Source organism: Gasterosteus aculeatus, chromosome 2 (assembly GCF_964276395.1).
Source record: "Gasterosteus aculeatus chromosome 2, fGasAcu3.hap1.1, whole genome shotgun sequence".
NCBI classification, from domain to species: domain Eukaryota; kingdom Metazoa; phylum Chordata; class Actinopteri; order Perciformes; family Gasterosteidae; genus Gasterosteus; species Gasterosteus aculeatus.
Genome location: NC_135689.1, coordinates 1304203 through 1329113, shown reverse-complemented (window position 1 = coordinate 1329113; position 24911 = coordinate 1304203). Strand labels below are relative to the sequence as shown.

General features: G+C 50.0%; 2 protein-coding genes across 3 annotated transcripts; one reads left to right on the top strand and one right to left on the bottom strand.

The window, feature by feature from the left end:
* Positions 1 to 90: 90 nt before the first annotated feature.
* LOC120815554 (solute carrier family 26 member 6-like) lies at positions 91 to 11122 on the top strand. Of its 2 annotated transcripts, none has more exons than XM_078081596.1 (19): positions 91 to 357; positions 1051 to 1190; positions 2097 to 2207; positions 2528 to 2700; positions 2772 to 2936; positions 3463 to 3615; positions 3703 to 3785; positions 4222 to 4369; positions 7354 to 7467; positions 7571 to 7648; positions 7726 to 7821; positions 8160 to 8266; positions 8349 to 8418; positions 8901 to 8993; positions 9086 to 9190; positions 9301 to 9525; positions 9620 to 9674; positions 9789 to 9919; positions 9997 to 11122. In XM_078081596.1, the coding sequence occupies exons 1-19, from the start codon at positions 227 to 229 to the stop codon at positions 10018 to 10020; spliced, it is 2202 nt and encodes a 733-aa protein (XP_077937722.1). In that variant the 5' UTR covers positions 91 to 226; the 3' UTR covers positions 10021 to 11122. The 2 variants fall into 2 exon arrangements, with proteins under 2 accessions (XP_077937722.1, XP_077937725.1); XM_078081599.1 differs by having other exon boundaries at positions 9301 to 9529.
* LOC144383578 (sodium- and chloride-dependent creatine transporter 1) lies at positions 11113 to 23879 on the bottom strand. The gene is made up of 14 exons (XM_078081609.1): positions 23202 to 23879; positions 21715 to 21996; positions 18565 to 18696; positions 17558 to 17879; positions 16873 to 17005; positions 15535 to 15669; positions 15351 to 15454; positions 14055 to 14179; positions 13615 to 13727; positions 13127 to 13267; positions 12844 to 12946; positions 12345 to 12445; positions 12102 to 12272; positions 11113 to 12004 (listed from the first exon to the last, which is right to left on the bottom strand). The coding sequence occupies exons 1-14, from the start codon at positions 23230 to 23232 to the stop codon at positions 11879 to 11881; spliced, it is 2019 nt and encodes a 672-aa protein (XP_077937735.1). The 5' UTR covers positions 23233 to 23879; the 3' UTR covers positions 11113 to 11878.
* Between the last annotated feature and the right edge of the window lie 1032 nt (positions 23880 to 24911).

Genomic DNA, 24911 nt, shown 5'->3' with positions numbered 1-24911 from the left:
GGAGGTACATGTGGTCTGAGGGTTGTTGCTCTTATAAAAAGAGTCAGTTACCATCAGAAGGCTGTCAATCAGTCCACAGTGAGGAGGAGGCGCCACTCTTGCCACACACTCACACTCACACACACACACACACACACACACACACCTGGTCGGCTCTTGCTGAAGCAGCAGTTTGCTCGAGGGGGAGTGTAGAAGGTCTGCTGGATCTGGTCTCCCAGACGAGGACATGGAGGAGAAGGCCGGGGAGTACTTGGTGCAGAGGAGAGTTCTGGATGAGGTGCGTCTGGAGGAAGTGGCCCAGAAGGGGACGTGGTCCACGAAACCGACGGCGGGGGAACGGGTGAAGGAGTCTTTGAGGTACAGATGAACCGGCTCAGAGCTTCACCACTGACAAAACATCCCTGTTTCATTACATTGGATTCAATGGGAACTCTGGACTCTTTGCAGTAAATAGTGTAATAAAATCCTGTTTTTATTAATAAATGTAGTATAAATGATTCTCTGAATGTAATCTAAGATCTCCTGAAGGAGACTTTTGGATCAGAGTACAAAGTCGTTGAAAGAGACGTTTAGACACATCAGTGTTGAAAGAGGGTGAAGAGTGAAGGTGAAGATTTACACCAGTTAATCAGTACATTAAGAGCAGCATTTATTGTGTTTACTGACATGTTGAGTTTAAATATGCAAATGAGGCACAATTTAATGCTAACCTCTTGTGAATTTAGGATAAAAAACACAGGCACAAACGGACAAAGTAGTTAAATAAAACCACAATGTTTGTTTTGGACTTTTTCCAACAACGATACGGAGCTCAAACGTGTTCTGCGAGCAGCGAGATCTGATGTGTGTCGTCACTTCGCTATCTCTGCGTGACAGAACGAGGCCGGCTGATAAAAACCGTTGCAGGTTTTTCCGTTCACAAGCCTCATTTCATCATAATTAAGATTCGTTGTCTGTTTTCTTTTTTTTTTTATATTTATAATAATATGTGCATAAAACGAAAGTGAAGTAGTTCCATGGTGAACTAAAACGGTTGGATGTCCGCTGCAGGTGTTCGGGGCCCCGGCTGAAGCAGACGGCGCTGAGCTGGATCCCGGTTCTCGGCTGGCTGCCTCGCTACTCCTTCAGAGACAACGCCATCGGAGACCTGATCTCCGGCTGCAGCGTGGGCATCATGCACCTGCCGCAGGGTACGCAGTGTGCAGCGGAGGCTGCATCCTCTGTGCTTAGTACAAGATGTCAGGGTTAGCTTAGCTTAGCATTAAGACTGTAAACGGGAGGAAAACATCTAGCATGTCTGTGTCAAAATGCTGCAAAACCCGCCAATTTTGGTGATTCTGGCGCCCCCTGCGGAGGAAAGTGGTGTATCTGAGCACCAGGGTCCCTTGAGAAAACCTCTCATTCTACTGCAGCAAGGTCCGCCCCTCTCAGTCCGGGTGTCTGGTTCTCCTGGGCCTCCCTTCCCTCCAGCAGCTCTGCTCCGGGAGTCTAAGCTGAAGGACGTTCTGTGAACCTTCATGCTGTCATCGGGTTTCACCAGAATCCGACCTGGTGGCACCGATAACGAGCTTTAAGAACAACTATCCAGGTTATCAGGGTTTTTGGGACCTGACGTGGTGTCGCCCCAAAGCTCCTGAAAACAAATGGAACATTTGGTGAAACAATGTGCTGGAAAGCTTCATGAAGCTTTAACTCACCATCACTTTCCATTAGGAAGCCTTGAAGGCAAAGTCGTCCCAAGTTTAGAACGCAAAACGCATTTGAAATTTAAGGAAAAGCTCACTTACTCCTTAAAATTCCAAATGATCATCGACAAAGGCGGATTGAACGTGGTCACCTGATGTTCCAGTAGATGAAGCTAAGGAGGATGAAACCACAGAGGATGCGGTCTGATCCCAGGTTTCTCTGGTCGTCGTATGTTCGGGTCGGATGCAGAAGTCACGTTTGATATATGAAGGATCTTTTCATAAAGACAGAGAGTGACATGAATCAAATCATGGGGGTGTATTTGCTCCACTCGCTCCAACGAGCTCAACCAAGAAAGTCGGACTATTCCCGCCGTAAATGTGTCTGTATTTGTTATTTCTGTTTCCCAGGCATGGCCTACGCCCTCCTGGCCTCCTTGGGCCCGGTGTACGGCCTCTACACCTCCCTCTACCCGGTGCTGATCTACTTCATCTTCGGTACCTCCAGGCACATCTCCATTGGTGAGCCACTGAAAAACAATGTCTTCATTCAACAGGTAACTTTGAGATGTTCAGGAGATTCTGACCAAACAGTTGGAACTACAAGGTCTGATGATATGTGGCGTAAACAAAGGTTGTGATTTGAAGATGAAGGTGTCACCCAGAGACCGCTGGGTTGACTCTACGAGAAAGTTCTGCATTTGTTTTTCCGGGAAAGGAATCTTTTATGCAGCAGATTTGATCCGACCCGAGAGAGGAAGCAGAGAATTTCCCTTCAGAAGATCAACCGAGAGACGGATGAACCGTCACAAACAAACCTGCGAGTGTCTTCCTGCGTCCAGGTACCTTTGCCGTGATCAGCATCATGGTGGGCAGCGTGACGGAGCGGCTGGGTCCGGACGCCAACTTCCCTATGAACGGCACCAACGCGACGGGGAACGTGGACCTGGACGCGCGGGACAGGTTCAGGGTTCAGGTCGCCTGCTCCCTCACCGTGCTGGCGGGACTCTTTCAGGTGAGTTGGGAACAACCACAAGGTGGAAGAGGAAATGATGTGGTGAACACGCTCTCTCGCTCGCCTCCCAGATCCTGTTGGGCGTGGTGCGGTTCGGCTTCGTGGTCACCTACCTGTCCGAGCCGCTTGTTCGAGGCTACACCACGGGGTCGGCGTGTCACGTGTGCGTGTCCCAGCTCAAGTACCTGTTCGGGGTCACGCCGAAACGCTTCACCGGCCCGCTCTCCCTCATCTATGTGAGTACCTGGTGATGCTGGCGAGGGGTTATTTATTCATATAAATGTTACGTAACACAAAAGAAATCATTCTTTTTTTTGCGGTTTCCTATAAAAGACTAAACAAGTCAACAATCAGCTCGTTGCGTCCAGATTATTGTTCCATTCTATCGTTGTGAAAAGAATGTGTGCAGCCTTTGTAGAACAACCTGAAAGGAGATCAGTTTTCACAGGACACTCTGGTGAAGTCTGGGCGATAAGAATACTTCTATTTAGGAGATCGCAAATGCTTAGTTAAATAAAAAGGCGCCTCAGGGAGTCAAAGTTCATTTGTCAGGTAACTTCCTTAATGTGGTCACATTACCACTAAAGGTACTACAGGAACCATGAACCTCGAGTACTGATGTTGTCCAGATTGATCCAGGAAAACACTGACTCTGTGGACACCGATCCACCAACAATGGACCAATATATATATATATGTACATATATATATATATATATATGTACATATATATATATATATATATATATACTGTATCCACAGACTCTGGTGGATATCTGCCGCCTGCTGCCGCAGACCAAGGTGCCGGAGCTGGTGGTCAGCCTGGTCGCTTTGTCTGTTCTCATCGTGGTCAAAGAGATCAACGCCTGCTACAGGCAGAAGCTGCCTCTTCCCATCCCCATAGAGATCATAGTGGTGAGTCCGGAACCTTCATCACGCCGCACCTCATCCCACAAACTGACCGCCGTGATTCACCGACCCTCCTTTTCTTCCCTCCAACAGATCGTAGCAGCAACAGTCATCACGCACTTCGGAGGACTGACGAGTAAATACAACATCGATGTGGTTGGAGAGATTCCCAGTGGGTGAGTTCATCTGTGTGTGTGTTATAAGGGAGACAGCTGATAATAAGAGATGTGTGGAACAGTTGATGATACAAAGAGAGTCACAGTGTGTGTTTGTGGGAATCAGATCTCTGACTTCCCGTCTGTGTTAAAGCTGCATCTCAGTATCTAGTTTCAAGTCTTCTTCATTACATTATGATGTCCATTTAGTGAATGAGGGTCCATTTAGAGTCAAATAGACCATAAAGCAGGGGATGCTTAAGGGCGGGGCTTACTGTGATTGACAGGTTGACACCGGAGCCATTACGTCACTCCTCAGTCCCAACATGAGAACTTCCATTCCGCTGGTTACACACATGAGAGTTGAACATTCTCTGCCCTGATGCCCTCAGCGCTGTGAGGAGCAGTGATCAAAAACCTGACCCCCCCCCCTCCCCCCCCTCCCCCCTTCCTCCAGGCTAAAAGCCCCCAAAGCTCCAGATACTGCGTTGTTCCTGGAGGTGATCGGCGATGCCTTCGCCGTGGCCATCGTGGGCTACGCCATCAACATCTCTCTGGGCAAAACATTCGCCCTCAAACACGGCTACAAGGTGGACAGCAACCAGGTGGGGAACACGCACACACACACACACACACACGCACACACACACACACACACACATCGTGGTGCTCACATGCAACTGTGAGAGTTCTGATTAAATGATTCACATACTTAATGTCCTGCATCGGGTTCAGTCCATGGATGCAAAAAAAAAGTGTAGGACCTCCAGAAACAAAGTTGTCACGATTCTACACGTGATGATGATTCACATGTTCACAATTCTACATGTGATAATGATTCACATGTTCATGATTCTACACGTGATGATGATTCACATGTTCATGATTCTACATGTGATGATGATTCACATGTTCATGATTCTACACGTGATGATGATTCACATGTTCATGATTCTACACGTGATGATGATTCACATGTTCACAATTCTACATGTGATGATGATTCACATGTTCATGATTTTACATGTGATGTTGATTCACATGTTCATGATTCTACATGTGATGATTCACATGTTCATGATTCTACACGTGATGATGTTTCACATGTTCATGATTCTACACGTGATGATGATTCACATGTTCACAATTCTACATGTGATGATGATTCACATGTTCATGATTCTACACGTGATGATGATTCACATGTTCATGATTCTACACGTGATGATGATTCACATGTTCATGATTCTACATGTGATGATTCACATGTTCATGATTCTACACGTGATGATGATTCACATGTTTATGATTCTACACGTGATGATGATTCACATGTTCACAATTCTACATGTGATGATGATTCACATGTTCATGATTCTACACGTGATGATGATTCACATGTTCATGATTCTACACGTGATGATGATTCACATGTTCATGATTCTACACGTGATGATGATTCACATGTTCACAATTCTACATGTGATGTTGATTCACATGTTCATGATTCTACACGTGATGATGATTCACATGTTCATGATTCTACACGTGATGATGATTCACATGTTCATGATTCTACATGTGATGATGATTCACATGTTCATGATTCTACATGTGATGATGATTCACATGTTCATGATTCTACACGTGATGATGATTCACATGTTCATGATTCTACACATGATGATGATTCACATGTTCACAATTCTACATGTGATGATGATTCACATGTTCATGATTCTACACGTGATGATGATTCACATGTTCATGATTCTACACGTGATGATGATTCACATGTTCATGATTCTACACGTGATGATGATTCACATGTTCATGATTCTACACGTGATGATGATTCACATGTTCATGATTCTACACGTGATGATGATTCACATGTTCATGATTCTACATGTGATGATGATTCACATGTTCATGATTCTACATGTGATGATGATTCACATGTTCATGATTCTACACGTGATGATGATTCACATGTTCATGATTCTACACATGATGATGATTCACATGTTCACAATTCTACATGTGATGTTGATTCACATGTTCATGATTCTACACGTGATGATGATTCACATGTTCATGATTCTACACGTGATGATGATTCACATGTTCATGATTCTACATGTGATGTTGATTCACATGTTCATGATTCTACATGTGATGATGATTCACATGTTCATGATTCTACACGTGATGATGATTCACATGTTCATGATTCTACACGTGATGATGATTCACATGTTCATGATTCTACACGTGATGTTCACAATTCTACATGGGATGTTGATTCACATGTTCATGATTCTACACGTGATGATGATTCACATGTTCATGATTCTACATGTGATGTTGATTCACATGTTCATGATTCTACACGTGATGATGATTCACATGTTCATGATTCTACACGTGATGATGATTCACATGTTCATGATTCTACACGTGATGATGATTCACATGTTCATGATTCTACACGTGATGATGATTCACATGTTCATGATTCTACACATGATGATGATTCACATGTTCATGATTCTACACGTGATGATGATTCACATGTTCATGATTCTACACATGATGATGATTCACATGTTCATGATTCTACATGTGATGATGATTCACATGTTCATGATTCTACACATGATGATGATTCACATGTTCATGATTCTACATGTGATGATGATTCACATGTTCATGATTCTACATGTGAATGTCTGCAGGGATTCAACGTCGTTTGTGCGCTTTAGAAAACGGTTGTTTCTCTTGTTTCTTGTAAAGATTTTGAGATTTTAAAGCGGCTACAAGTCACTTTAAAATCTCTTCCTGATTTATTTTCTAATGGCAATGACTGATATGTATTTGATACCTTTGACCTCAGGACGGGCCAAAGATAATTATATCCGTCTTTGAACATGCGACTTCAGATTACAGTCAGAACTCAACGTTAAGATTGTTTGCACAAGATAGCCGATAGTTTTCTTCTTTTACTTCTGATCCTTTTTTTGTGCATCCGGCAGAAGTCAAGACGCGGCGGAGAGGCGTTAAGGAGCCTGAACATAACGTTCCACATTATTCAATCTCCTCTGGTTATTCATTCTTTATGCAACAACGTAACCTGAGACCGAACCTCGCCGTCGTCCTTTTATCAGAACATGGGGTCATAATATTTCACTCTATTGCGCAACGATATTAATGCTCGCCCACAGACACAAGGAAGAACCTTTAATCACCTGGAGAGTAGTGACGGTTTTGAAACCTCAGTCGGCCGGTGGGATCCTGGATAGAACCTCACAAAGGGTTCTGTAGCCTCTGCAGGACCTTCCCTCAGTGAGTCTGGGACTCGAGTAGGTTCAGTTTATTCTGAACTCTCAATGGAACAATTCACATATTTATCACAATATGAAAAGATGTACTGGGATCATTTTTCACAGAAAATAAGGTGAACAAGCCTCTGAAGAAAAGTGTTTTGGTACAAACGTCATCAGGTGCCGCGTTGAGTCGGGACGAAGGTTCAGATGTGATTGTTTCTGTTTGTACTCACTGATCTTTACCCTCACGTGTGGCGCTTTAGGAGCTGGTGGCTTTGGGTCTCAGTAACGCCATCGGCGGATTCTTTCAGTGTTACTCCGTCACGGCGTCTTTGTCCCGCAGCCTCGTCCAGGAGAGCACAGGCGGCAAGACGCAGGTAAACACATGGAAGTGACCCCCTCACATCGGATTCCCACCTTCCCATTTACCGCACACTAAGTTGTGTGTGTGTGTGTGTGTGTGTGTGTGCGTGCGGTCAGGTTGCCGGGTTGATCTCGTCCGTCATCGTGCTCGTCACCATTTTGAAAATAGGCTCTCTCTTCTCAGATCTCCCCAAGGTGAGCCCCCCCCCCCGTTGTTCCGTCTCCCTCTGATAACCGATAATGAAGATAATAAGTGTCCTTGTGTCCCTCAGGCCGTCTTATCCACAATAGTGTTTGTGAATTTGAAAGGAATGTTCAAGCAGTTCACGGACGTGCCTCTGCTGTGGAAGACCAACAAGGTGGATCTGGTACGACTGCATCCGACCGTCCGACGAGTGCCGACAAACCGCAGTCACACAAACAGCCGCTCGAGGCACAAACAGCAAGTTACGCCCCCATAGAGCTCAGTGACGGCGCGTCTGTCTTTACAGCAGAAAGCAGCACGTTTACATCCCGGTACGAAGACGCGGTTTAGTCCCCAAAGCTAATTTCGTTGCTCAAAACAACCGCACGAGGGTCGAATGTTCATGTTAACAACAGAGAATTGTGACGTCTCAGAGCCGACGTCCACGGTGACTGAAAGTAAAGAACATCTGCGTGTGACTGTGTGAACCTGGTTGAACTTTGACCCCCCCCCCTCCTCCAGCTGGTGTGGCTGGTCACGTTCACCAGCACCATCCTGCTCAACCTGGACCTCGGCCTGGCGGTGTCCATCGCCTTCTCCATGCTCACCGTCATCTTCAGGACGCAGCTGTAACTACGCGCTGGTCACTCATCATTGGTGGAAACACGAGAGCTGCCAAAGAAATAATGAAACGGCCGTGATGTTTTTCAGCCCCCGCTACTCGATCTTGGGACGCGTTGCAGGCACGGATCTGTATCTGGACGTCGACACCTACAAGGAGGTAAGAGGCATCTCCATCCAGAGGGTCCGTTCACTTCTCACACGCCAGCTTCACGTCGGCGGGCCGACAAAATTGATGAAACCTCGATGACCGACTTTGTCCCCAAAAAATAGTTAATGGGATCAAACATTTAATCTCACGTGATGTTTTCTTCTGCCTCCTCTGATATACTTTTAAACCGTGGGCAGCATGTGGTCACCAAACTGCAGCTCTTTCTCCTTTCCTCTCTCAGAACGTTTGCCGGCTTGTTTTGCTTCTCTACTTCTTCTTCTACTCTGATTGACTGCAGATTTCAGCCAATGCGCAGCTTACAAGAGGCAAAGTCCCGCCCCTCCTTTTGGGTCGTCAACGAACATGTTTTTTACCGTTAATCAAACGTTAATGTTGCTTTCACTTTAAACGATCATTTTGACGTCGCTTTATGTTGTAAGACGGACGCTGTGCAGCGGAATGATCTCGTGAAATCTCCGTTATTTTTTCAGGCCAAAGAGATTCCGGGGATCAAAATCTTCCGTTCGTCCGCCACCATCTACTACACCAACGCTGAGATGTACCTGGAGGCCCTGCAGGAGAAGGTGCGCCTCACTACGAACTGAGTGGCTTCCAGTTCTCTCTTTTCTCTTCAAGCTGATGCTTTCATTCGCGGTGGGGGGGGTTTTGTTTTTAGAGCGGAATTGAAATGGGGAAGCTGCTGACGGCCAAGAAGAAGCGAGACGCCAAGCTGAAGCGCGCACAGAAGAAGGAGAAATCTAAGAGCAAGGCCAAGAAACGAGTACGACGCCGAGGGAAACCTCAAGTCACATCTAGTGAATATCTTCTACACTGTCGGGCTCCACGTGTGCCCTGTTAGTCACCCCCCCCCCCCCCCCTTCTTCTCATCAGGGCCAACCCTCCAAGATGGTTGAGAAGAAGGTCTCCCTGGACGACCTCGGCCAGGTCAACGAGGCCTTCCAGCACGACGCTGCCACCTCGGAGTCGGACTCGGAGGCGGGTTGCCGCTGCGACGCGGAGGAGGGAATTCCCCGCGTGTCGGCCACGCACAGCGTGGTCCTGGACGTCTCCACCACCAGCTTCGTGGACACGGTCGCCGTGACAACCTTGAAGAACGTTCGTGCGGTTTTTTTTCTTCCGTCGTCCGTTCCGCCGACGGATGTTTGAATGAAGGAGTGAGAAGATGCTTTTCTTTTTCTCCCTGGAGCAGATATTCAGGGACCTCGGAGAGATCGACGTGGAGGTCTACTTCGCCGGCTGCCAAGGTGAGAGTCCTCCACGCGTCGCCTCGCCGGCCCCTCAGATGTTTACTCAAATATATATATGACATGATGTGATGAATATAGACATTATGTGTCTGGGAACATCTGCCTCTGCAGGCTGCGTGGTGGAGCAGCTGGAGGCGGCGGGCTTCTTCACGGACTCCCTCCCGAAGAGCCGCCTGTTCGTCAGCGTGCACGACGCCGTGCTCCACGTGCTCGGGACTCGGGGGCCGGGTGACTTTGTTCTTGTGAGTTCGCTCCTCTGAATCCAAATCCACGTTGTCATCGCTGTGTCCTGAGACGTTATGTAACCCCCCCCAACCAGGACGTGTGCAGCACTCCGATGTAACCAGCAGGGGTCAGACGGCTCCATCTTCCTCCTCCTCCTCCTCCTCCTCCTCAAAGGCTGCTGCACTGCTCGTTGCCCCCTCCCCCCCCCACCCGTCCTCTAACCCACTTTATTGCGAGAATGCACCACCTTAACATGGCGGCCGGTTGCCGTGGAGAAGGGAAATGCAGGGAGCCGTCCCCATGGCGACGGACTTTTTATGATATGAGAGAGCGGCGCTACGTCACTGCTGCTCTCTGCGGTGTGTGTGTGTGTGTGAGACGGAGGGGGGGGGGGGTGTAACCCGGTAATGGGAGTCTGTATTTATAGCCCCCCAGTGAGTGAAAGGTCGACTGTGATCAACAGTCTCCAACCGATGCACAACAAACTGATAGGATGTAAATATTGGACACGGCTGTGGGTCTCGCTCCTCCACCCTCACGTCTACACCCTCACGTCTACAGAGAACAGATGGCGTTACGTTTCCAATAAGCAGCGTATTAATAGTCTGTATTCTGATTCCATCTTCTGCTATATTTGGATCCAGTCTGCAGACTATCAGACTATCAGAGACTATCAGAGCGGCCGCAGCTATCAGGGGCCATGTAGCTCATATGGCTAATACAGCAACCAGGACCAGCTAAAGCAACTGGGTCTTTTGTGATTGAATTTGTAGAAGCGACTCCTTTAATTCGTGCAGGCCGCTCTCATCCTGCTTTTCAGATGTAACAAGTAACCGTGAACCAGGTCACACTCAGCGGGGGTTCTGTTGCTCCGACCTTTTACGAAACCTGAGTTGCTTTTGTCTCCATGTAACTGGTTGAGGACACACGCGGCTCACCAGGGACTCTGAGTGGGACGCCTGGACCTCCCACCACCAATGAGCGATCAACCCCCCCCCCGGGTCAGCGATCCTCAAACATCAGCTCCTTGGATCCACCACTCCAGAGTAAACAGTGTGGAGTGAACATCACAGAACACACAGATCCCCTGGAGGGGCTTCGCTCTCGTTCCACCCGACTGAGCTCTGTGACCAGCCGACACATCGCTCCCTGTTTTGTACATAACCGGCGACGTTTTGGTGTAAATAAAGAGTCGTAACAACACGCGGCACCCATCTTTATCTGGTCATTTTATTGCATCATGTCTCCCACATTCACGTCCCTGCTCCTCTTCCATCTCCCGTCTCTGTCCGTCCCCTCAGGTGGAAATACTGATCATCGCCCCCCTCTGATTTACTGTTAACACTGATTCACAGACCTACGATACACTGAATACTTAAGTTACTTCATAACACACAGATGGAAGCGGTGGGGCTTTGTCTCTTTGTCATTAGTAGTGGTTTTGTTGGTTTTTATACAAATGAAAGGTGGGTTCTTTTGCACATTGAAGTCACCGATTACAGATCACATGTAGATGAAGACGACGCACACGCACACGCACGCACACACACACACACACGCACACACGCACCGTGGTATCTCAGCAGCAGATATAGACATTCACATGATTCGGCAATGATTCACATCATGATTCAGTCTTTGTTGCTCATTCAGCGCGTCGGGACGGATGAGCGACTGACGGACGGCCGTGGGACAGACATTGCCACTACGCTACTCACAGGACGAGACGGGACGGCTAAGAGGCAGGGGGGGAGGGGGGGAGGGGGGGAGGGTGGGGGAGGCGAGGTAGAGTTGGACAAAGCAGGGCGGTGGTGTGATGCTGTCGTTCAGCTCTTCTAATCTTTGGTCCGTTCATCCGAGGGCTTTAAAACACGAGGTGTGTGTGTGGTGTGATTGATCCGCGCCTGGTGTGCATGTACTTTGTGTAATGTGTGCTGATGTTGCCGGGGAGGGGGGGCCTGGGCGGGGGGGGCTCGTCAGATGACACTTTCAAACAGCGTGCTCTTGGTCCCGGCCGGCGGCAGCAGCTTGGCTCCGCTCTCCGGCGCCAGGTACTCCAGGTGGTGCCTCCCCCACACCGGGGTGGTCAGGTGCTGCCACCGCTGCAAGAAGCACACACACACACACACACACACAATCCATGAGCAACGTGCAAAGTGGGCGGGGGATTGGTGGGGGGGGCGGTTCGGCGGCACTGACCTCCCGCAGAGATCCTTTGCAGCGCAGCAGCTTGTAGAGCACGGTGACGGGGATGCAGAGCATGGAGGAGAGCGCCAGGGCCCAGCCCAGCGCCTCGCCCCACAGCGGGTACGTGTACGTCGTGTTGTAGGTCAGCGGCTTGTAGTTCACCACGTGGAACAGGAACACCGCCTGGAGGCAGGACACCACGTCAGCACAGCCAACAGCGTGGGAGGCAGAAGGAGGAGAGGAAGCAGGACTCACCACGCAGACGGACGGCGTGATGTAGGACCAGCACCACTTCATGTAGGGTAAAGGCTGGTAGCCGATCATTCGGGCCACGTCGTCCATGAAGCGGTCTGCGCCTGAGACAAACCACACGGGGACGTCGGCGCTCGTCAGGGTGCACAACCACGAGCAGCTGAAGCGCACAAACTGCACTGAACCAAAGCAGCAGCAGGGAAAAAGTGTCGTTTGTACTGTGATTGACCCTTTTGCTGAGTCCCGCCCCCTCCGACGCAGACCGGCCAATCGCATGGAGGCTATGTTGCGCCACTGAATGTCTCCGTCTGTCCCTGGGTTGGACGTTGGTTCACTTTCACTCTGTAGCTTCTATTTTTTAACATGTTACTCCATTGGACATCCTGAATTAATCCCCCCAATCTCCTTTTTTCCCCCAAAATATAAACTAACTTGGTGACGGCGTGGGCTCGGTGGGGGGGCGGGGCTTAGCGAAAAGGTCAGTGGTCCGCTGTTGTCTCACCATAGACCCATGCAATCACCACACACTCCCAGAAGGCCTGCCACAGCAGAGTGATGCCGCTGGCAGAGTAGTAGTCAAACAGCTGGAAGACGTACATCCCCCCCTGACGGAAAACAGAGAGAGCAGTCTGCGTCAAGACCTCATGTGTGACCCACGGCGTCCCCGTCCGTCCCACAGTCCCAGACACATTAAACAATCTGCGTCATTCAGTGTGCCGTGTCTCTGACTATGAAAGAAAGGAGCTGGGGGACCGGAGGACCCCCCCCCCCCCCCCCCGGCGTACCTCCGTGACCATGGACATGTCGATCAGGAAGCAGACGAAGCAGCAGATGGCCGCCACCACCTCTCGCCGCAGGGAGCCCAGGGCGGACTTGGGCGGCAGCATGTCCATGATTCCCGTTATCAAACCCTCGACGCCCACGAACTGGAAGAGAAGTTATCGGATTAAAGACAAACAGGAAACATCATCATCATCATCATCCTCTTTTTAATGCAACGATTGTGTGAATGTTTACGTCTCTGCAGAATCACATTTCAACCCCCCAGAAACAGCTGAGAGTCCAACAGCTGTGCATCTATTATTACACAGTATGTTACAGGCTGAGGGGGGGGGGGGGGCATGAATGGGCAGCAGACAGACGCTCTCTGTGTGACTCACAGAGTCTCATTGACTAAAACCCCCCAGCCCTGAAACAATGGAAGCAGCAAGACTTGCTGAAGCTGGAGGTGAAGAGTTCACAGCGGAGGGAGGGAAAGAAGCCGGATATTCACCTGACTGTCGAGGCCCAGAATGAGCAGCATGAAGAAGAAAAGAGCCGCCCACAGCGGCGCCAGAGGCATCAGCGTCACGGCCTTCGGGTAGGCGATGAAGGCCAGGCCCGGACCTGCGGGTCCGAGGACACAGGCGTCAAGTTTCAAGGGCACCAAGCGCGGACTGCGGCCGCTCATTAGCGGATTTAAGTGTGAATGCATGTAGCTTTTAGATAAACCGATACTGACAGCTGATAAAAACACACATTTCAAACAATAAGTGAATAAAAAGATTGTACTTGTATGTATTGAAACATTATTACTGTTAATAAGCTGTATAATAACGTGAACGCATCGCAATGCAGTTAGCGGTTAGCTGCTAGCGCTTGTAGCTCCTCCTCCATGTCACACACATCAATGATGTCATCCTCCATGACCACGGAACCTTTATTTCTCCTTACCGCTCTCCGCCACCTTGCTGATGTCGACGCCTTGCTCTGCCGCCATGAAGCCCAGCACAGAAAACACCACGAAGCCCGCGAAGAAGCTGGTCCCGCTGTTGATCATGGCGAGCAGGAAGGCGTCCCTACAGAGGAGCAGAGGGAACCCAAATCACCGCGTGGTCATGTGACCGTCATAGTCCACAATTCATTATTCAAGATTATCCCCATGAGTCAAACGTGTAAACATCACAAAAGTCATTATGTCAATTATTTTCTGCAATAATCTCAAATCCAACGCAGAATCCACCGTGTTGAGGGAACCAGTGTGATGTGAGTTAGTCTGCAGTTCTCTTTGGTGAGGAACGTGAGGATGTTCCTCCTCACGAGGGTCACGTGACCCCCGGAGGAGCTCGGATGCTGAGTACAGGATCAATAGCAATTTCCCTGAAAGCTGCTGTCGTCTGTGCACTTTGCAAATTGGTGCGTTGGACTGAGCGCGGAGGGAACGCCCCTCGGCTTCTTGCTATTACACGTGAAGAATCACAGAAGATCTCATGTCAGCGGGAGGTGGACACCATCTCGCTATCAAGGCGGCTAAAAAAAGACAAGCCAAGCTTTGTGGTTTGGGAGCAAATCAACACGATCCCAAAGTGTCCAATACGTCAGCATCTGTTTGTTTACACCCGCCAGCTGTTCCCGAGCTCCTCCGAGTGTGTGTGTGAGGAACCGACATACCAAGTGTGTGTGTGTGTGAGGAACCGACATACCAAGTGTGTGTGTGTGTGTGAGGAACCGACATACCTCAGGATCCTCATCTCTCAACTTCCAAGTAAGGTCACGCATGCAGCGAGCAAGTGCTGCTTTACAACAAATAAAACCCGGCGTATTCCGGTATGACTTCTGTGGTTCAACGTGTAACGGGACATTCCTGCACACTCACGACAAATGCAACGACACACTCGGAGGGGGGGTTGGGGGGGGGGGACTTTTACGGCTCGTCTGTCCGGCCCCTCAGAGGTCGTCCGAGGTCGAGCCTCTATCAGCCTCCCATTCAGAGGGCGTATTCTAATCTGTCCGTTGTTCCCGTTGGTAATTAATGTGTAACTTTCTGAGCCCCCCCCCCCCCCCTGCATGGTTTAAACAAATATGCAAACTGTTGAGAGAGAAAAGCCGCCGTACTTCTGCTTTCTCACAGGTGTTGAACCCATCGATGGGATTCTGGCTCCCACCTGATCGTTACTTCCACGGGTATTTGTACCTGGGACGAAGCGGCGAGCCGCGTGTTCCGTGTGAGCGGCGCGTGTGTGAACTCACTGGTAGCAGTTGTTATGGAAGCGGTTGTAGCTGCCCAGCGCCGTCAGGGCGCCCAGTCCGATGGCGTAGGAGAAGAAGATCTGAGTGCCCGCATCGATCCACACCTGGACACGCAGAGCAGACGTTGTTGCACCATCCCGCCGCCGCCCCCCCCCCCCCCCCCCCCCTACAAGAAACCACATACCTGTGCTTCCCAGAGTTTGGACCAGTCGGGTTTCAGGTAGTAAACAATCCCGTCTATAGCTCCAGGCAGCGTGACGCCGTGGGCCAACAGCACCACCAGGACCAGGTAGGGGAACAGAGCCGTGAAGTAAACCACCTACAGGGAGACGGGACAGGGGGGCAGTGAAGCGCGCCTCCTAACCCAGCGGGGGGGGGGGGGGGGGGGGGGGGGCAATTTAAAAAGCAAACTTTGGGGTGAGGAGGGGTGAAGTCTGAGTGCTATGCATTAAAACTTGAATTAAGTGAAAGCAGTAGAAACCCTTAACACAGTACAAGTGCTCACATGACATGTAAGTAGGTACATAGGAAGATGCAGTTATAGTTTAAACAGGCTAGTTGGAACAGTTCAGAGCTTATCAACATCAGCTACAGTCAAATGTTTCAATGTAACTGCACCCAAGTATGTTTTTATCACTTTGATTAAGCAATTACCTGCTTTGCAAATACTCAAGTCTTAAGTAGAAGCCCATTAGGTCCCTCCTGTAGTAGATGTGTAATGGGCCCTGTCATGTTACTTTGAAGAAAAGGTAGCCTGTAAATGGAAAGCCAGACAATTTGTAAACCTCCTGCAATAGCAGGGGTTTGTGGCAGACCTTTCCACAAGGCAGTCTTTGTCAAGTTATGCTGAGAAAGTCGCCACCGCTCCCCCCCCCACCTGCTACCTGACAGAAGCCCCCCCGGCTAAATCAGCATGGCAGTGAGGAATAGTTGCCTTTATCCGGGGCGAAACACGGCAGAAAAGCCCCTTCAAAGCCCTCCAACGTCCACATGGTGGAAAGTTACTAATCGGCTTACAGCTGGCCGCCTCAAATCTCCTCCACCCAACCCCCCCCCCCCCCCGACCCTCCCCCCAACCTCCCCCCTCAGAGAGCTTTGGCTACTCTGGAGACACAAGTATGCAAACACAGACATCTCCGTATGCTACCCTCGTTCTCCCAACGCGTCCGAGCAGACTTTTACAAAAGGAACAAGCCGCAGTCACCATCTATATATGAAATAAATATATATAGCTATGTACATCTATATTTCTACGTGTGTATCGCACGACCCGAACATTAAGCTGCCCGTAAGCATAAACACACAATTAGCTGACATCACGGTACTCGTGCTTCGTCTAGACGCTGATCCTCTCTGAGGAAGCTGATTTGGGGTCAAAAGGACAGAAAGAATTGCTGCGGTTATTTAAGCCTCCACACGGATACGAGTCCCGATAAGCCCCCGGCGTACCGTAAGCACACACACGAGTCGTCAGCGGAACGCGGGGCAATGAAACATTGATCGGCATCAGGAGGCGCTTTACCTTGCCAGTGGACTTCACTCCTTTCCACATGCAGAAGTAAACGATGATCCAGGTGGCGATGAGACACAGCACCAGCTCGTAGCTGATGTCTCCGGGCTCGTGCAGCCCACCGGACAGACGCAGCACTTTACGTCTGGAGGGGGGGGGGGGGGGGGGAGAAACAGACACAAGCTTCACAAACTGCTCCTCTGGGGTCACACTTTCAAAAGAGCGCCCAACGGGCCTTTAGCGGGAACCGCCGGCAGCGTTAGCTCGTAGCATCGGATCAGAGCGTAAGATACAGAATACTTGTATGTTTGATAATAGCAGCTGGCCTCTCACTAAAACTACGTTTTACAGAATACCTGTGAACTCACCACGGTAACGTTTTAATAACATCACTGAGCAGAGCCTGAACGCATCATAATGTGACTGAAGTCAACCTCTGCTGGTTAGCCATTAGCGGTTAGCCGCTCTAGCTACTAGCTCTCGTCCTTATCGGTTGTTTAGCATATCACATGATCAGAGACTAGAAACACATCAATGATGTCATCATCTACTGAACGATGAACTATCAACAACCTCACATCATCTTTAAAACCCCAACGTGGTTTCATATCTGTGCTACAACGTTTATAGGAGACGGCGTGTGAGAGGAGCTCTGTGTACGAAACGTCACAGCGGGGGCCAGTTTCTTTTCTCTTACTCCCAGAACTCGATGACCGGCGAGCGCATGCCCTCGGCCTCCGAGCAGCTCCCGTTGAGGAGCAGCTGGAGCAGCGACAGGTTCAGCGTGGGGGGGGAGGGCAGCAGGTCGACGGGGGAGGGCGACGGCGCGGCCAGGCTGCGGTTGTGGCAGGCGCGGCGGAAGTCCTGCGTGCAGTTGGGGGTGTTCCAGGGGTGTCCGCAGGTGGCCCAGGGCAGCTGGTTGGTGAAGGAGTGGAAGAGGAAGTAGAGCCCCCACACGAGGATCATGATGTAGTAGGTGTTACAGAAGAACACGATCACCATGGAGGCCAGGCCCAGACCTGACAGGGGGGGAGAGGAAGGACGCCTGTTGAGACACGAGGAGAAAAGCGCTAAGGACGCACCCCCACCCCCCCCACACACAATGATTGTACCGGGAACCGGCTCCCAATGAGTAGATAGTAGTTAGCGGTTCTGCCATCATTCTAGAGCTCAGGGTTCTGCTGTTAGTGGGGCAGCAGGTAACCACGGGGACCACAGTTGGAAGCTAATCGATGACGTCATCGATTAGCCTCCAACTGTCGTCGATGACGTCATCGATTAGAGGGAGACGAGTGCAAAGAGTTCAGAACTTCTTGTGTTGCCGCATTAGAAAGATTATTTGTTCACACGGAAGAATAATAAAGCAAAGTGGATTCTTTTTCTTTTTTAATAGTTTTTCTCTTACCAAATAATCAAAATGTGTTGTGTATTCTGTCATCGATAAGTAGGTCTGATACCCAGACAGCCGCCGGGGGCCTGTGCTGATTATCTTGCAGTAGACCTTTCCGTTACGGAGCGTCTCACATTTTTTGCCAGATCACCATCAACACGTCGAGATGAAAGAAACTCAGAGAGGAAAAGCAGCGATTTAATCAGTGGTTCTTTCTCACGAGGGGGGGGGGGGGATTAGAGACGACAGCAGGCTAATAGTACCTGACTTTCTGCTAACATACATTCTCCTACCAACAAGAGAACCGCTCGTACCTTTGAAGAGGGGCACGATGTTCCAGGCCGAGACCCCCCCCTGCTTCATAAACTGCCCCAGTGCGATCTCCAGGAAGAAGACCGGGATGCCTCCGATGAACACGATCAGCAGGTAGGGGATCAGGAAAACCCCTGGAACACAGAACACATAGAACTCAGGCTTCTTCACATAGAACTCATCTTCACGTAGAACTCAGGGGTTCTTCACATAGAACTCATCTTCACGTAGAACTCAGGGTTCTTCACATAGAACTCATCTTCACGTAGAGCTCAGGGATCTTCACATAGAACTCATCTTCACGTAGAACTCATCTTCACGTAGAACTCAGGGTTCTTCACATAGAACGCATCTTCATGTAGAACTCAAGGGTTCTTCACATAGAACTCATCTTCACGTAGAACTCAGGGTTCTTCACATAGAACGCATCTTCACGTAGAACTCAGGGTTCTTCACATAGAACTCATCTTCACGTAGAACTCAGGGTTCTTCACGAAGAATTAATCTTCACGTAGAACTCAGGGTTCTTCACATAGAACTCATCTTCACGTAGAACTCAGGGTTCTTCACAAAGAATTAATCTTCACGTAGAACTCAGGGTTCTTCACATAGAACTCATCTTCACGTAGAACTCAGGGTTCTTCACATAGAACTCATCTTCACGTAGAACTCAGGGTTCTTCACATAGAACTCATCTTCACGTAGAGCTCAGGGATCTTCACATAGAACTCATCTTCACGTAGAACTCAGGGTTCTTCACATAGAACTCATCTTCACGTAGAACTCAGGGTTCTTCACATAGAACTCATCTTCACGTAGAGCTCAGGGATCTTCACATAGAACTCATCTTCACGTAGAACTCAGGGTTCTTCACATAGAACTCATCTTCACGTAGAACTCAGGGTTCTTCACATAGAACGCATCTTCACGTAGAACTCAAGGGTTCTTCACATAGAACTCATCTTCACGTAGAACTCAAGGGTTCTTCACATAGAACTCATCTTCACGTAGAACTCAGGGTTCTTCACATAGAGCTCATCTTCACGTAGAACTCAGGGGTTCTTCACATAGAACTCATCTTCACGTAGAACTCAGGGGTTCTTCACTCGACGCACAAGGAACCGAGGAGAAGAGGAGGAAGGAAGCAATGAAGGGAGGAGGACACAGAAGGTCACAGATTAGATGGAAGTGTACACAGGAGATAACGGTCATTGTCTCCACGTCCTTCAAGTGTTTGGAGTGTTGGGGGGGTTATTACTCCTCACCGAGACGTCCACAACTGGCTATGATTATAATTCGCCGTCTCAGTGTCCTCAATTATTGATCCTATCAGATCCTCACACTCGTCGGGGGGAAAAAAGAGAGGAGGGGGGGCAAAGAGAAAGACTGGCTGCGACTCTGATGACAACACAAGCGGTTGATGCTGCCACAGTGCGCAGATAGGAAGGAGTCACGTGACGCAGCCGTGACGCAGGCCAGAGAGAGGCGACGGAGGGGGGAGGAGGGGGGGAGGCGTCCTCGCTCGATCGCTAGATGACAACTCGCGCCGCACTCGATCCATCGTGCTTTATGACGCTGCCTGAGAGCCGCAGCCTTATAAGGAAGAACTCATGGAAGAGAGCAGAGGGAGGGGGGGAGAGAGAGAGGGAGGGTGGGAGAGGAGGGGGAGAGGAGGAGGCCTGAATGGAATGGTTGAATGGAGGTGTGAGCATCTGCAGAGAGTCCTGGGTTCAGAAAAAGCAGGTCTTGGGGGGGGACTGAGAAAAGAAAAGGAGGCACCACAGCGGACGTTGTGATGTATTCATGCGCCTCCCTCTCAGGCAGGAGGGGGCATCTTTTGTGTGCGACGCTTGTGCCGGGCAGGAGGGGGGGGGGGTGGTGGTGGTGGGAAGGGGGGAGGGGGGCACTGTGTGAGGCGAGCCATTGTTATACGATACCAGCAGGTGGGTATCAGAGCCACGAGTCACAAGACACACATGAGTGAGAGGGAGGGGGGCTGGACTAACACACACACAGGCGCTGTTTCCTTCTGACAAGTCATAAAGAAATAACATCAAAGGGGGCGGGGCCCAGATAGGAGAAGTCAAGGGCGAAAGCCGCAGGTTACTTCTGGACGAGGTGCTGAAAAGAGGAGGCGACGTGTGAGGAGCAGACGAGGCAGTAAATCAGCTGGTGGGCAGCGACTGGAGGCCCGGATGCATAAAGTGAAACCACGTGGGGGGGGGTCACGACCTCACGGCCTCCCGGCTACGTGCTCTCAGCCACGCAGCCCTTTGTTTCCTTCCTCACTTTCACTCTGCTGCCCGAGTCACAACGATTGTTAAACTCAACGCGTGCAAAGAGAAGAACAACACGGAGCCGCCACCGTCTGATTGGATGGTCGACTATTGAGAGGATGTTGCTGTGAAGTAAATATGAACATTGTTAATGGGTTTTACTGGTCTTTCTTTACAAACATGTTACTTTCTGTTTCCCGCCCGCTGTCTACAGATGTAAATCAGCTTATATAAATAGTCTGGAACAAGTACGAACAGCAAACAAACAAAACAACTAAAGGATTCATGAATGAATCAAATAAAAAATGAATACATGACTTAATATAAGATGACTAAGCTGAAGGAGGACCAGTGTTCTGGTGAGGACAATTCACTTTATATATATATATATATATACATTGTTTTAGGTTAAAGACTAAGTCTATGTCTTGGTGTTGGTCCTGTCCAAACCTACTACCTACTGCCATCTAATAATAAGAATTACACCACAGACTCTACTGTTCACTGCGCTTTGCTTTGAAACCAGTGAACAGGAAGTGACCACATAAGAACCGGGGAGGACGTAGCGGCCTGTCAATCAGCGAGTAGCCCCGCCCTAAAGCAGCCCCTGCTTTATGGTCTGTTTGAATCTAAATGGAGCAACATTCACTAAATGAACATCTTGTTGTATTAAAGAAGACTTGAAACTAGAGACTGAGACATAAACTCATGTTTACAATGTTTACTGAGGGAATAAATCCAGAGAGAAGTAGAGTCATTGGACATTTGGGGGAATGCGGGTTTAATACCGCTGTAATAAACCGACTACAGGTCAGCATCGTGTTGACCCTCCATACATGTGTGTGTGCGTGTGTGTGCGTGCTTCTATATGCTCACCTCCCCCGTTCTTGTAGCAGAGGTAAGGGAACCGCCACACGTTGCCCAGCCCCACGGCGAAGCCCACGCAGGACATGATGAAGTCCATCTGCCGGGTCCACGTCTCTCTCTCCACCACCGGCAGCGCCGCGGCCCCGTCCTGCGTCTGCGGGGGGGCGGCCCCTCCGCCCTCGCCGCACCCGGGGCCCGCTCCGGGCATGGACACCAGGGGGCGGGCCGTCCCCCCGCCGCCCTCCTCCTCCGACAGGCTTCCCGCCTCCAGCTGGGGGAGGCTGATGTCACCTGAGGGCGGGACAGGACAGCAGATGACAACGTTCTCATTGTCATTCATCACTCTGTGTGAGCCGACCTCTCATTCAGCATTCAGGCTGGGATCGTGGCGTCATCACCTAAGCCAGCCCCCCCCCCTCACCATGTTGTGATTAGTGCGCTGCGGTACAAAACACGGCAGAGAGACGCTTCAAAGTGCACGTCCACGCTTTCATTTTATCTCACGCAAATCAGCAAATACAAGACAACGTGTGGCTCCATCAGGGCCATAAAATGACATCAGCTGCTGCGCACCGCGGATGCAAAGGCAGCTGCATCCAGATCAGAGCAGTTTGGGGGGGTTGGGGGGGGGGCAAACTTCATACAAGGACACGGTTTGAGATCATCGCTGTGAGGGACAGCTACACGTGTGAGGATTTCACTTCACAGCTGTTGGCGTGAGCGTTGACTCCGTGTGACACATAAAGCCGGCGGGAGCGCGGGGACGAGGCTCCCGTGAGCATTTGACTGTGACGACGATGAACAAGAGGTCGCCGCCTCATCGGCCGCAGAGCGACGTTCACTCACACGTGAAGGAGGTGAAACGGCTTCAAAACATAAACAAAGAGACAACAACATGGAACATCTTGTGAGATGTACGGTTTAATATGTATACGAAGCATTATCTTATGAATTGTTTTTTAAATGCTGTCCGTTTTCGGAGCATAAACGTGAACATTGATGGGAGGCGGATGAAAGAGGGATTCATGATATTAATCAGAAAAACGTCAGTTTTCTCCATTAATGAATGTAGTAGTTTATGAAGCAAAGTATCTGATCAGTATGAACCTTCAGGAATGAAGCTGTGAAGTCTGGTGATGTAAGATCTCCTTAAGGAGCCTTCGGTATGAAACTTCACCACTTCATTACTACATTAAGGAGCATTTATTGAATTAAAGAGTAGATACCAACATGAAACTCCACCATTAAGGCGTATTTCTTGTGTTTAAATGTGCAGATGAGTCATTCTAATGGTAACGTTTGGTGAAATAGACACCTGACATTTCTAATGTGTTATCCTCTGTAAACAGAGCCAATCATCAGTGATGGTTTGACCCCCCAGGAGTGAACGCAGTCCGCGGTGACGTCAAAGCTGCGGTGCGCGGGCACGTGGTTCCGCTTTATTAGCTGCTGGTCTTAGAACCCGTCGGGTGCAGACGTGCGGCGCACTCACTCACCTTGGTTATTCTCTTCCAACTCCGGCGACATGGTTGTTTGAGCAGCAGCTCGCGGTGAATCTTGACGTAATCCCTTCAAAACAAAACAAAAAGCAGCTGCGGGCGGTGGAAGCCCGGCGGCGCGATGGATGAGGCTGCGCCGGCTTCGCGACGCGCCCCGGCGGGCTCACAGTGGCGAGGCACCCGGCGCGCGGAGCTCCAGCTGACTTTTCTATCTACTTGTAATTAAAACAAATCGCAGTTTCTTTTCTGTGTGCGTGCGATTATCACACGCGGTTTTATCTGGGGGGCAGGGGGGGGGGGGGGGGGGGGGGTCTCAGCTCGGCCAAGAGATGGGAGGAAGAAAAAATGTCACAAAAGCAAACCCGCGGTCAGGAGCCGTTGACAAAGACGATTCAAAAGCAGTCGACGAAGCACTTGAAGGTAAGCCTGAAGAATCTCATGGATGACGGTTAGATGGAAATGGTTCTGCGCCTGGAGGTGACGGTGCTCGGGGGTCCTCCGGAGACGAGAAACCGGTCCCGATCAGAAGTCCGTGACGGTGTTCATGCTGCGGCGGGTTCGACGGACGGAGACTGGCGATCCGCTCAGCGACCGGCTCTCTATGACCGACACTGCCCCCCCCGTCCTCTCCAGCCTCCTCCTCCTCCACCTCCTCCTCCTCCTCCTCCGCGCCAACCGGCTCCCTGATTGGCTGGAGTGCGCAGCACAAGTGCGCACAGCATCAGCAGCATCGCTGCGCTGAAGCGGGGACACGAGGATCGCGTCCTTGACCTGAAATCACGCAAAATCTGCGCATTAAAGGCCCCACAGACGGGTTGTGAAGGTCCGTCGCTCCCATTACGGACACTGGATCAACTCTTCCTCTACAAGCGTGTGTGTGTGTGTGTGTGTGTGTGTGTGTGTGTGTGTGTGTGTGAGGGGGGGCACGTACTTACCCCGAGCCATGATGGAAGACAACGGGAACAGACTGGAACATACTGGTGGCAGCTCCCAGCAGGGGGGCCGTGAAGTGAGCTAGTTAGCTAAGCAGGCTAATGTGGACGAGCGTACGCGGCTCAAACAACCAATGTCTTGCTAGCTAGCTCAGCAGGCCGACCACCAGCGCAGTTTGGCATATTTACAGTAACCAATGTAGCAGTCCAGCATCAACCTAGCTAAGCAACTAGCTAGCAGCTGGTTAGCGTGTCCGTCAACTGTTACCTCCATTTTCTACATTCAGTGTAGCTATCAAATCCAGCATCAAGCTAGCTGATGAACCAACCAGCCAGCTAGCAGCTAGTTAGCTTGTTCGTCAACTGGCTGTTCACCCCATTTTCTGTAATCAATATAGCATTTGAATCTAGCAAATGCTATATTAATTACAGAAAATGGATTGGACTGGATTCTGCTCATGACTAAACTAAACTATGTAGTTTACATTTCCCAAGTAGGCAAATGTAAATGTAAACGATGGTTCTCGGTTGCTAAGGAAGGTGTCGTCGCAGCTCGCCGGGAGGGCGGGTCGGTTAGCCCAGTAGGCTACCGTTAGCTCGTCCCTCTTCAGAGTGGCGGGAAACCGTTAGACGGTCTCCGTCTCTGCAGCCTGCGTAGCTTTACAGCGGGTGAGATTAGCGAGCTAATGTAAAGGTGCCATAAACCGGTTGCGAAAGCTAGCTTTAAAATACTAGTGAACTGGAGGCCGGTGGCCATGAGGAATGGACTAAGATC